Source organism: Pygocentrus nattereri, chromosome 2, assembly GCF_015220715.1.
Source record: "Pygocentrus nattereri isolate fPygNat1 chromosome 2, fPygNat1.pri, whole genome shotgun sequence".
Lineage (NCBI taxonomy): Eukaryota > Metazoa > Chordata > Actinopteri > Characiformes > Serrasalmidae > Pygocentrus > Pygocentrus nattereri.
Genome location: NC_051212.1, coordinates 50904125 through 50916881, shown reverse-complemented (window position 1 = coordinate 50916881; position 12757 = coordinate 50904125). Strand labels below are relative to the sequence as shown.

Here is a 12757-nt window from a genome sequence, read left to right as displayed (position 1 = left end):
GTTTGTCTTTTTGTCCAAATGCATGAGGATGATGATTGATATTAATATAGTCAAGTAAAAGTGGCAAATTAGTTCTACTAAAAGGTGTTTTCTGCGTTCTTTGGTCATCCATCATCCTTTAGAAGATGGAAAGAAGTTTGCCACGTTTGTCTGCTTCCATACAGTGTTTTACAACTCATCTTCTCAGGCTTATTACAAGAGTTTCCCTATTTTACAGCAGTGTGTAGCACAACCGTGCTGATATCTTTAGTAATGAGTAACACTGCTGGGGTTAAACACAGTCCACTTAGCTTTTTATGTGATGTAAGAGGGTTTTTGTGAAGCAGTTTCCCCACTGAACAGTGTTTGAACTGCAGAGGTGAGAGGGATTAGCATAAATGTTGCTCCTCTGATTATTTTCTACAGCTTTTGTTTCTTTCTTGCTCAAGAAGGCCAGTAATTCTGTTGCTGACATTATGATATAAACTAACCGTGGACCGTAAAGGAAGCCATACAGTCTACATTTACGTGTGGTCTGGTAAATCAGTGTTTAAGTTCTGTGAGTAATTAATAAAGTATAGATTTGGACAGTTGGAAGGTTTTGAATTCTACCTGATATTTGTCAGTTGCCTCTGTTACAGGCAATCAAACCGTCCTGGTCAACATAACAACTGTGTTTAACACCACGTCGATAAGCCCCCTCATCACAACAATGGAGACACCAGAGACAACACTGGAGGCAACACCACCTGAGACGACAACAACACCGGGGACAACAACAACAACACCGGGGACAACAACAACAACAACACCGGGGACAACAACAACACCGGGAACAACAACAACAACACCGGGGACAACAACAACAACAACAACACCGGGGACAACAACAACAACACCAGGGACAACAACAACAACAACAACAACACCACCGGGGACAACAACAACACCGGGGACGACAACAACAACAACACCGGGAACAACAACAACACCGGGGACAACAACAACAACAACACCGGGGACAACAACAACAACAACACCAGGGACAACAACAACAACAACACCAGGGACAACAACAACAACACCGGGGACAACAACAACACCGGGGACAACCCCACCAACTGAGATGACAACAATAACACCTGAGACAACAACACCGGGGATAACAACAACACTGGAGACAACACCAGGGACAACAACAACACCACCGTGGGCAACACCAGGGATGACAACAACAACACCGGGGATAACAACAACACTGGAGACAACACCAGGGATGACAACAACAACACCACCGTGGGCAACACCAGGGATGACAACAACAACACCGGGGACAACAGCAACACTGGGGACAACACCGGGGACAACAACAACAACAACACTGGGGACAACACCACCACCTGAGATGACAACACCACCGGGGACAACAACACCGGGGACAACAACAACACCAGGGACAACATCAACACTGGGGACAACACTGGGGACAACAACAACACCTGGGACAACACCGGGGACAACAACAACAACACCTGGGACAACAACAACACCAGGGACAACAACAACAACACCTGGGACAACAACAACAACACCGGGGACAACAACAACAACACCGGGGACAACAACAACACCGGGGACAACACCACCAACTGAGATGACAACAATAACACCTGAGACAACAACACCGGGGATAACAACAACACTGGGGACAACACCAGGGACAACAACAACACCGGGCACAACACCAGGGATGACAACAACAACACCACCGTGGGCAACACCAGGGATGACAACAACAACACCGGGGACAACAGCAACACTGGGGACAACACCGGGGACAACAACAACAACAACAACACTGGGGACAACACCACCACCTGAGATGACAACACCACCGGGGACAACAACACCGGGGACAACAACAACACCAGGGACAACAACAACACCGGGGACAACATTAACACCGGGGACAACATTAACACCGGGGACAACATCAACACTGGGGACAACAACAACACCTGGGACAACACCGGGGACAACAACAACAACACCTGGGACAACAACAACACCAGGGACAACAACAACAACACCTGGGACAACAACAACAACACCGGGGACAACAACAACACCGGGGACAACAACAAGAACACCGGGGACAACACCACCAACTGAGATGACAACAATAACACCTGAGACAACAACACCGGGGATAACAACAACTCTGGGGACAACACCAGGGACAACAACAACACCAGGCACAACACCAGGGATGACAACAACAACACCACCGTGGGCAACACCAGGGATGACAACAACAACACCGGGGACAACACCGGGGACAACAACAACAACAACACTGGGGACAACACCACCACCTGAGATGACAACACCACTGGGGACAACAACACCAGGGACAACAACAACAACACCAGGGACAACAACAACAACACCTGGGACAACAACAACAACACCTGGGACAACAACAACACCAGGGACAACAACAACAACACCTGGGACAACAACAACAACACCTGGGACAACAACAACAACACCAGGGACAACAACAACACCTGGGACAACAACAACAACACCAGGGACAACAACAACAACACCTGGGACAACAACAACACCAGGGACAACAACAACAACACCTGGGACAACAACAACACCAGGGACAACAACAACAACACCTGGGACAACAACAACAACACCTGGGACAACAACAACAACACCAGGGACAACAACAACACCTGGGACAACAACAACAACACCAGGGACAACAACAACAACACCTGGGACAACAACAACACCAGGGACAACAACAACAACACCTGGGACAACAACAACACCAGGGACAACAACAACAACACCTGGGACAACAACAACACCAGGGACAACAACAACAACACCTGGGACAACAACAACACCAGGGACAACAACAACAACACCAGGGACAACAACAACAACACCTGGGACAACAACAACAACACCGAGGACAACACCACCGCTTCCAGCTGGTGGGTTTACAGAACAGTTCACTGTGAACAGTCACTCTCTCACAACTTTCACTCTCTCACAAGTTCACTCTGAACCTTTAACCTCATACAACAAGCAGACGTTGTACGGTAAGAGGCTGACCAGCCACTTCAGAACGGGTTCTAACATGCCAGCGTCCACTTGGCCACTTCTGTTTCCACTAAGAGAAATTCCCGACTCCCTCTTAAGACCTGTCTCATTACTGCATTAGCTCCAGTGAAGTAAATGCACACCTACAGAGAACAAACGTCTGCACATTTTAATGAACATTTACTCTTTATTTGCTGAATTTACCATATTGGGAGGAGAGGGAAAAAAAACATGAAATGAGGCCTGTGCAAAAGTTATGGCACATTTGATGTTTATTTTCCATGTTCTCTATAGAGGATGTGTTCGTTTATTTTCACTTTGAAAATCACTAGATAATACCAAATTGTCCCACTATGAAATTGCGCTCCAACTGCCAACAAAATCATATTTACAGCTGGTCAAACAAGGCAATAATGACGGCTTCATACAGCTGAAAAACACTGCCGAGTTTGCGTTTCGTTTAAGACCATATGTTCTCTATAGGGTTTAAATATTAACTCTGACCGGCCCAAAACCATCAGGAAACACCTTTATATTTTGGCCTTGGCCCATTGTTTTGCCCCAGGCGTAACTGTTTAAACACATAGCTTTAAGGCTGGCTACTTACTACTTGAGTGGTCTGGCTTTGTGATTTTATGCCACAAACTAACTGTGGACCTTCACAAAAGGCACAAAGTCTGCTTTACCTTTAAATATCTGGCGAGTCAGGATTAATTAATTAATTAATTAATTTTTTGTAATGATTCTGAGCTGATCTGTTTTGCCATATGAACAGTTTTCCTCTGAATGTCGGCCGATCCTCTGAATTACACGATCGCGAAGGAGTCAAAATATGAATATCGCTACATGCAAGCTAACACTGCTGTGCTTTGAACCGACATCATAAGACTGACAAACCCACCAAAATACCCTACAAACCACTCTTTGTCCAGTGTGGTAGTTAAGTTGGTTTGGTAGTTTCTATTCTACCGCTTGAGAAGCTGGTGTTGGTATAGAGGTGTTAAAGTTCCATAGTAGACTTACTTTACATCATTTCAGCACTTGCATGTAACATTAGTCGTATTTTGACTGCTAAACAACTTCGTAATTCGGAGGTCCAGATTCATTTGGGCAGAAAAATCTACGCAAGATAAAACTTTGGAACAACTTTGGGACATTATTGTTTATCACAGGGCTTGATAGCATTGATTGATTGATTGGTGAAAACAAAACAAAAAAAAAAAGATTTTTCCCCCAAAGAGGCCTGAAGTTCCTATTATGGTCATGGGCCAAATATAGAATGACTTCAGAGGTCTGTTCCAATAGTATTGAAGTGTTTTGTTCCATCTTAACATTTGTTATCATCTCATACAGGCAATGGAAGCTTCCCAGTTCTTCCCATATTACCAGACTTTTCCACAACACAGGGGATCACAACACTGCCACCTGGTGCGTTAGCGGATGAACTTCTAGTATTTCACAATTTCTTGCACAATAGTGATCAAACAATCCGTCTTGCTGCAGTAGGGCTGCATGACATGTACACATCATGCATCTAAACGTGTTGCTGAACGCCACAAAGATGATATGAGAAGTGATAAATTATGATAATACTCTTTTTTTTGTCATATATACAGAAATCTAACAAACCTCCTCTCTAAAGCTGCTCTATGTAAGTTTTAGAGATTTGGCGACCTCTCTGGTGGAAATGTGTAATTACGCACAGTGTGAAGACAAACATCTTGTAACGTGGGTTGTGCGTTGACTACTTCCCTGAGCGGACGAGTCTTGTACTTAAGAGTGTGTTGAAAGAGAATTCAAAGAGAACTCTTGTCTTCTGAGGATGTGAGTGAATTATCTAGTTGTCATATCTTCATTATAATGTCGCTTTTGCATTTTGCATTTAAGGTCTAAACATTGTGCTGGACCTTCTTTTTAGACCTTCTAAATAATGCGTTTATCGTAGAAACTTTTATAACAGCAACGGTATAAATACTATTTATCGTGCAGCCCTACTCTGCAGCAAAGCGATGACAAAACCACGGCTCATGTCTACCCTTACAAAAAAGTAAGAAAAAAAATATATAAACTTCACGTATATTTCCCAAGTATGTTCTGTAGTAAGTATACTAATATCAGTGTACTAGTAGTATATATGTAAGTGCACTCTTTCAGTACTTCTTGGGAATTAATTGCGTTTCCTCCCAAAGACATGCAGTCAGGATAATGGATATATAGACCACCTCCTTGTTTCTACGCTCACTGTCCACTTTATCAGCTCCACTTACTGTATAGGAGCTCTTTGTAGTTCTACAGTTATAGACTGTAGTCCATCTGTTTCTCTGATACTCTCCATGGACTCTCACAGAGCAGGTACTATTTGGGAGGTGGATCATTCTCAGCACTGCAGTAAGACTGACATAGTGGTGGTGTGTTAGTGTGTGTCGCTGCTGGACTGAGAATAGTCCACCAACCAAAAATATCCAGACAACAGCATCCTGTGACCACTGATTTAGGACTAGAGGATGACCAATACAAACTGTGCAGCTCCAGACAAGCCATCATCTCGGACTTTACATCTACAAGGTGGATTGATAAAGTAGGAGTGTCCAATAGAGTGGACACTGAGTGGACACAGTGTTTAAAATGGAGCTGATAAAATGGACAATGAGCGTAGAAACAAGGAGGTGGTCTGATCAGTGTATATATCCATTGTCCTCACTGCATGTCTTTGGGAGGAAACACATGCAAACTGGTTGCCCGACTGGGGAATCGAACCCAGGCACTTCTTGCTAGGAGATGACATTGCTTACTGTTAGTCATTCGTACTTATATGTATAGGTGGAATATACTTAATTTTCTGAATACCTGTCAGTATAATCCAAGTATACTTAAGTATAATTTTGTTTAGTAAATCTCTGATAAGTACATAAAAGTAAACAGAAAGCCTGCTCAGTTATTTTAGCTTAAAAGAAGTCATAACACACTTGAATAAGCTTCTTTTTTGGAAGGGAAACATTCTAAACAAAAATGGTACTGAACCAAATGTGCACCAGCGCTGAGAACTGAACGGAGATTTGATTTGCTTGATTGTCCTCTCCCTCTCAGATTTCCCCCTGGTTGCTGCGCTGCGGCTCAAGATCAAAACCTTTCAGGAGCTGAATTCAACATCAGCCAGCCAGGTCTTACAACGCCTTGTAGAACAGGTATCTTAGTTTTAGCCGCTTTTCAGTTCTTCACATAGATTTTCCTTTTCAGATTTTATGCCTTGCATCAAATTGATGATTTTCTTTCTTTTTAATGTAGTATCTACCGTACGTCTCGCCCCAACACCTTCGCATGACTATAAGAAGCATTAAGAAGGTATGAAGACCTCCATCAGCTCCACATCTCTTTTCTGAAGCTTTCATCATCTGCAATTACAGTGATGTTTGGCAATGTTTATATTAATGTAACCTTTTTTCCTTTTTCAAATCATTCTCTGTTGAATTCTTTTCATGTATAGGATTTCTAAGTACTGTACAATTTTTAGGTAGAATTTATATACAAACAAGCATTAAAGATTTCTTTGTATTGGTCTGGGTGACCAAATAAGATGTGTTGTTTTGTTGTTTAATTGCTTCTCATATTACACAGTGGACCTTATTCAAAGCAGCAGTAAATACAGGATGTGTTTCATCTACAAACATAACAGGAGCTACTCTAAAGGTGCTCATGTTTGAGACTTTGAGACAAACAAACATACTTGTAAATGTTTTCTGTTCCTCCATTTAAGCTCTTTATATTCAATGTGATTTATTCATGCAATTTATTTGGATGACAGCAATTCATTCGAACATGTATAACTGACAGTAACTTTCACATCAGTCGTGATTTTTCAGACAATAAAAAATTCAACAATATATTCAGATTTTTTGCAAACTATCAGGAGCGCCATAAACTCCCAGACAATGACAGCCACCTCTGCTGTTGGCATGGTGACAACCAAGCTGACAAATTGGCTGGAATTGTGGCATTTTACAAACACTAAAAGGATCAGGGCCCATATTCATCAAAGCTTTCTTAAGCAAAAACATGAGGAGGTTGTCACGACAAACACTAAGAGGCTTATACAATTGTTCTTAAAATTCTCAAAAAAATTAAGAAAAGAAAGCTTAAGAAGTTTTTAAAGACAATTTTTTTCCTAAAGTTAAGAGAAAACACATTTAAGATGTCCTTTCTTAAGACACATTCAGCCCCAGAATCTCCAGAAGCAGCTCAGATGGAGCTCAAACTGGGCTACAACCATCAAGTTAACCAGCATGTTCACGCTACTTTCCTTTTTTTCTTTTTTTAAATGGACCGTAGTCCAGTGTCTTGGTTTGCTCGTTCTGTGAGGAGTGAAGCAGATCTTATTTTCCCTTGAAGACAAACATGATTGCTGGGATCCAGGCTATGATCACTTAAAGTTTCAGCTCCTGAATGAGGTGGATAAACTTTTTTTTTTTGCTTTTCCAAAGTGTAAAACGTCCTGTAGTGTCACCGTTTGCCATTTTCGTGAGATGCAAAGGACCTTCTCATAGATATCCTGCCCATCTTTTTGGGCAGTCCTGTCTTGTGTAGTTTTAATGTGAAGAAGAAGAAGAAGAAAAAAAAACAATTTTGTATTTTATGTGTTTTTCTGCATCACAGCTTGTTTTTATGAACAACTCAGCCAGAAATGGAGTGCTAATGTGACTTCTAACTCTTATCCCAAAAAAACCAAAAACATTTTAAACAAGAATGATCAAACTTAACCTCGTAACTTTCAATGTAAGTTCATGTAACACATTTTTATCCAAGTATAAATCATATAAATGGCAGCGGGCAGCTGAAATATGTACACAATTTTAGTAAAAATTGTAGCAAATATTAATTTTAAGCGAAAGGAGGTTTTGTTGAACTGGATACATTTATTCTGACCACAAAGTAGAACAGCAAATATCAACAAGATAGAAGTGACATGCATTTTATTAGTTATCTGTAGTACATCTTTAATGAATCAGTCAATAAAAAGGTTCCAAAAAAAATTAATGTGACGATGTTTTTTGGGGGGGTGGGGGCGGGGGGGGCGTGCACTTTCTTTATAAAGTACAGCCAATTACCCCCACTCCACCCCCCCCCCTTTACTTTGTACTTTAGCGTGGTTTGCGCTCACTGGATTCTTTACATGCTTCTAAACCGTGCTACATCACAGCCACCAAGAAGCTGAGTAAAACAATACAGGTGTGAAAAACGATCTTTAAAAGAGCATCTGGAGAAATGAATGTGTGACTGCTGGCAAAATTCACTTATGAGGACACTAATACAACACGAACAGGTTTCCAAAAGCATGTTCTTCTTCAGGGGTCACCAGCCCTGCAGCTGGACATCTACCTTCCTGCAGACTTCAGCTCCAATCCTAATCCACCTCGCTTGATCCATCTAATTACTGCCTATAGAAGAACTAGATAACTGGACGCAATCAGTAGACGGTGAAGTAGTCCAGACAGATCCACTCGTTGGTGTACTGCTTATAGCCTTCAGCATCAACCAGTCCACTGCCCGCAGACCACAACTCGGTGAGATCCAATGCATCACACATTTCAGGAGGACAAAACAAATAGAGGATAATAGCCCACAAGAATAAAGCGAAGAGGTACAAAATACAGTACTGTCCAAAAGTGTTAGCCACCTAAACAAACTCGAAGTAGTTGACATCTTCTGAGCTTCAGCTCTAGATTCTTCCTCAATGTTCCCAGCCATCGCAGGATGTGTTGGGTTCCATCACCAGCACACTTGATTTAATTTCCTCAAGGATCCATCACCCAAACCAGGTACTGAATGATAACCACCCAATTAAACTGGGCTGCCATGAGGAGAGGCTTGGAAATACTAACGACACTTGCAAACAAAATCCCTTTATCGTATTAATATGATTCAGATTTGTTTCTAATATTAATATTTACTGCCCAAACGAATTCTCGGGGTGCCTAAAACCCATTCAAACTCACTGCTATTCACATAAAATTGTGGCAGTCGTGGGCTGGAGGTTAAGGATCTGGCCCTGTGACCGGAAGGTCGCCGGTTCGATCCCCAGGGCCGACAGTCCATGACTGAGGTGTCCTTGAGCAAGACACCTAACCCCCCACCTGCTCCCCGGGCGCAGTGGATAGGGCTGCCCACTGCTCCGGGCAAGTGTGCTCACTGCCCCCTAGTGTGTGTGTTCACTAGTGTGTATGTGATGTTTCACTTCACGGATGGGTTAAATGCGGAGGTGGAATTTCCCCGGGTGTGGGATCAAAAAAGTATCACTTAAAAAAATTTGATCAAGCTACAAATTTTACCGTCTATTAAGTCGTACAGACGGTACCGTTGTCTGGCAGCATGAACCAGGACTCAGAAGTAGAAACGCCCTGTAAAAACAGAAAAATGGCATTTACTTAGCGCTGGGGCTGGACATTCCTGACCACCACTACAGTTCGATTATAGCACAAAAAACAATTCTTGAGGAGGTTCATTTAAACATTCTCAAATCAGATTCAGAATTATTGTGAAAAATACACTGGAATCACAAATGTATTTCATTAAAAAAAATCAAAGACAACTTACCAAATATTTTCCTTTTTCATTAATGATTTTATTAATACATCTTTTTATAGTACTGACTGCTGACTGGTTGGTGAGCAAATCAGTTCACTGGCTGAGTGAACCAGTCACTGACATTGTAAACACACCTCAGAAACTGTTAGAAAGTCCTGTAACTGGAGTAGTTCTGTGTTCACGGTGTTGTTCTTTATTGAGAAAACGAGCTGATTGTTCTATATAAAACATGATTAAGCATTTACTCCAACCTCCATTCATTTAGGACTCACTCAGGAGCGCCCTCTAGCGGCCAACAAGCCAGGAAATTAAGTAACAATTAATTCCTCGCTGGAAATTTAGGTCAGGTTTTGTTTTTATGCTTCTAAACTTCTTATTAAAGAGTGAAGCTCGCTGCTCACCTGTAAGACGCTTGTGAAAACGTGTCTCTTTATTTAGGCTTTAATTGAAGTTTTCCCTTTTTGGTGTTACTGTCCCAGCCGAGTTTTATTAATACTCATAACTTTCATTTACTACTGTTAACTGAACTTTCTCACCGTCTGGAAAGCATTTTGAGCTGCTAAGTGAAGTCTGCGATATGCTTATATTTTTATTATTGTTATAAGAATACAAAGAATAAAAATAATAGTATTGTAATAGTGGTACAAGTTTGTTTATTACATTTTATTTAAAAGGTACGCACTGTACTGAATACTGTTATATACAACTATATGCAATTGTGTGTCAAAGTCTGGGGAAAATCCACGTCTTGTTGATTTTATGAGTGAAAATAAGTCAGCAAACCCTCCAAAGTGAACACAGCAAAATATGGCACATTTCTGCACGTTATTTCTTGACCTATCGGGGGAAAAAAAAGGTCAAATATAAAATGTACCATAACTTTTACACAGGCCACATTTTGTGTGTCATTTTTCCATATTTTAAATTCAGCAAGTACACTGAGTGTATATTAAGATGTGTACTTGTAGATGGTATGGTCACTTATTTCCACTTAGAAAATCAACAAGACATGGAATTTCACCAAACTTTTGAACATGACTATAGTTTAAGATCAGTCCAATATCCGTGCAGTTGAATCAGTGCTTATAGGCTCTGTAGTCACGAAGCTCTCCAGCTCTAAAGTCCGTATGGTTTCTTACTGTAACTCTGCAGGGCAGCTCCTGCTCTGCGGGCCTAAGTGCGAAGCTCAGGTCCTACGCACTGTCCCTGTGCCTGGACGTATGCTTGGCTGTGATGAGCAGTGGCCTGGCAGACGCCAGCTGAAGGAGGCAGACAGAGGGAGAGGGAGGTGTTCACCAGTTCTTACTACTGCGTGGCAATGGGAGGAGGAGGAGGAGGAAGTGGCTCTTACCTCATACAGGCACTTCTCCCCCCGGGTGGCGCAGCTGGACTCAGTCCTCCAGGCCTTGATCTGATTCACCAAGGCCACGAAGACCTCCCGACACGGGACTCCGAACAGCCTGCCCATCACAGCGAAGGAGAGGCCAACAGAGTGCAGGGTCCTACTTTCTCTGGGTAGCCCACTACAGATTATCTACAGATCCTGGGTTGGGTTCCCCAAAGGCGTCTTAGCGCAGAGAGGACTCTTAAAATATTAGGACTCTGTTAAATATAAATTAAGCTATTACAATATATACATTGTTGTTGTCCAAAAAATGTAAGTTAATGTGTGGGGTGGACAGTGAGTGGACACTATTTAAAAACTCCAGCAGCACTGCTGTGTCTGATCTACTCGTACCAGCACACACTAACACACCACCACCACATCAGTGTTACTGCAGGGTTGAGAATGATCCACCACCCAAAGAGCACCTGCTCTGTGGAGGTCCTGACCACTGAAGAACAGGGTAACAGAGTATCAGAGGAACAGATGGACTACAGTCTAACTGTAGAACTACAGAATGCAGCTATACAGTAAGTGGAGCTGATAAAATGGACAGTGAGCGGAGAAACAAGGAGGTGGACTTGAAGTCGTTTTCTCTGCTGCATCTAGGTGGACATGACTTAGCAAGCTGTCCTATTGGTGAGGACTTCAGGAGCTGAAGAGAAGGCCTAAATCATTAGATTAACTATCAGCATAACTAGAACGTGACAGAGGGATCAGCCAGTCACGTTTTGATTACCAATGAATCGGACCAATTATGTGAGAAAAAGGTCACTCTAGGCCTTTTGGAGGTTCTAGATATGGTGAGGACAAGATGGGACTTTTATGGTCTAAATTGAAGGTCCAGCTTTAAAAGTGATATTAGAATTCAACGTGACCCTCATCTCATCATTTGACCACATCATGAGTCAAAACCCACAGGTTCAGTGCATTTTTCAGTGCAAATGAACCCAGGTCAGAATTTTTGTTCCGTCATAAACAGCACTGAAGCTGTGGAAAATTGTTGCGGTCAGTGATTGTGGTCAGGCGACTGTGTAATAACTGTGATAGCCTTATCACAGCGTACACTCATCTTTCAAAGACCGTATGTAAGCAGTTTTATCTCAAAATTGTTCATCTCAGTATGATAACATCCTGACAAAGCTTTTCAAACTAAAAGCACGCTATCTTCACGAGAAGCTGTAAATCCTTCTCCCAATCCAGTGGTGTTTTTCAAATGTGAGGCTCTTTGGTTTCAGAACTGGCCTTGGAGACGCACGAGTAGTGATTTGAGTGGAGGTGATGTCCTGTTGTGATGCATGTCCACATCTGACACTGCGGTGTTACAAACATCAGCAGCTAAAATATAAACCTCAGTGGCTTAACAGCCCAACTATACACTTTTCCAGAACCTCACTAATATTTTCAGGACATCTGAACAGTTTTCACAGTTTCCAGATGGTCGCCACGGCTACAAATCTACTAATCTCCTTAGTTTATAGACGCCTGTTATAGTTTCAAGATCTACCACCTTGTAAAGTTTAGTTACAGTCCTAATCCATCACGGCTCTAGGCATTATATGTACACAACAACCTTTATGACCTCTAGATCAGGTGTGCGCCAACCATCTACAACAGTCTCAATGCAATGTTGCCTCAGGGCAACAAACTCATTTCCCTTGCTTTACAATAACATTATCCATATTTAAA

The 12757-nt window shown here is 42.1% G+C and overlaps 1 protein-coding gene across 1 annotated transcript; it reads right to left on the bottom strand.

The window, feature by feature from the left end:
- Positions 1-8283: 8283 nt before the first annotated feature.
- On the bottom strand, positions 8284-11152 carry wu:fc46h12 (uncharacterized protein LOC568958 homolog). The gene is made up of 4 exons (XM_037544061.1): positions 11036-11152; positions 10882-10943; positions 9455-9497; positions 8284-8776 (listed from the first exon to the last, which is right to left on the bottom strand). The coding sequence occupies exons 1-4, from the start codon at positions 11150-11152 to the stop codon at positions 8567-8569; spliced, it is 432 nt and encodes a 143-aa protein (XP_037399958.1). The 3' UTR covers positions 8284-8566.
- Between the last annotated feature and the right edge of the window lie 1605 nt (positions 11153-12757).

What these genes read in the sequence shown, in the direction of transcription:
- wu:fc46h12 (XM_037544061.1), bottom strand. Translation starts at nt 11,152, where the DNA reads ATGGGCAGGCTGTTCGGAGTCCCGTGTCGGGAGGTCTTCGTGGCCTTG. An exon ending in GGGAGAAGTGCCTGTATGAG is followed by an intron (nt 10,944 to 11,035) that starts GTAAGAGCCACT and finishes TGCCTCCTTCAG; the next exon opens with CTGGCGTCTGCCAGGCCACT. An exon ending in TCCAGGCACAGGGACAGTGC is followed by an intron (nt 9,498 to 10,881) that starts GTAGGACCTGAG and finishes CTGTTTTTACAG; the next exon opens with GGCGTTTCTACTTCTGAGTC.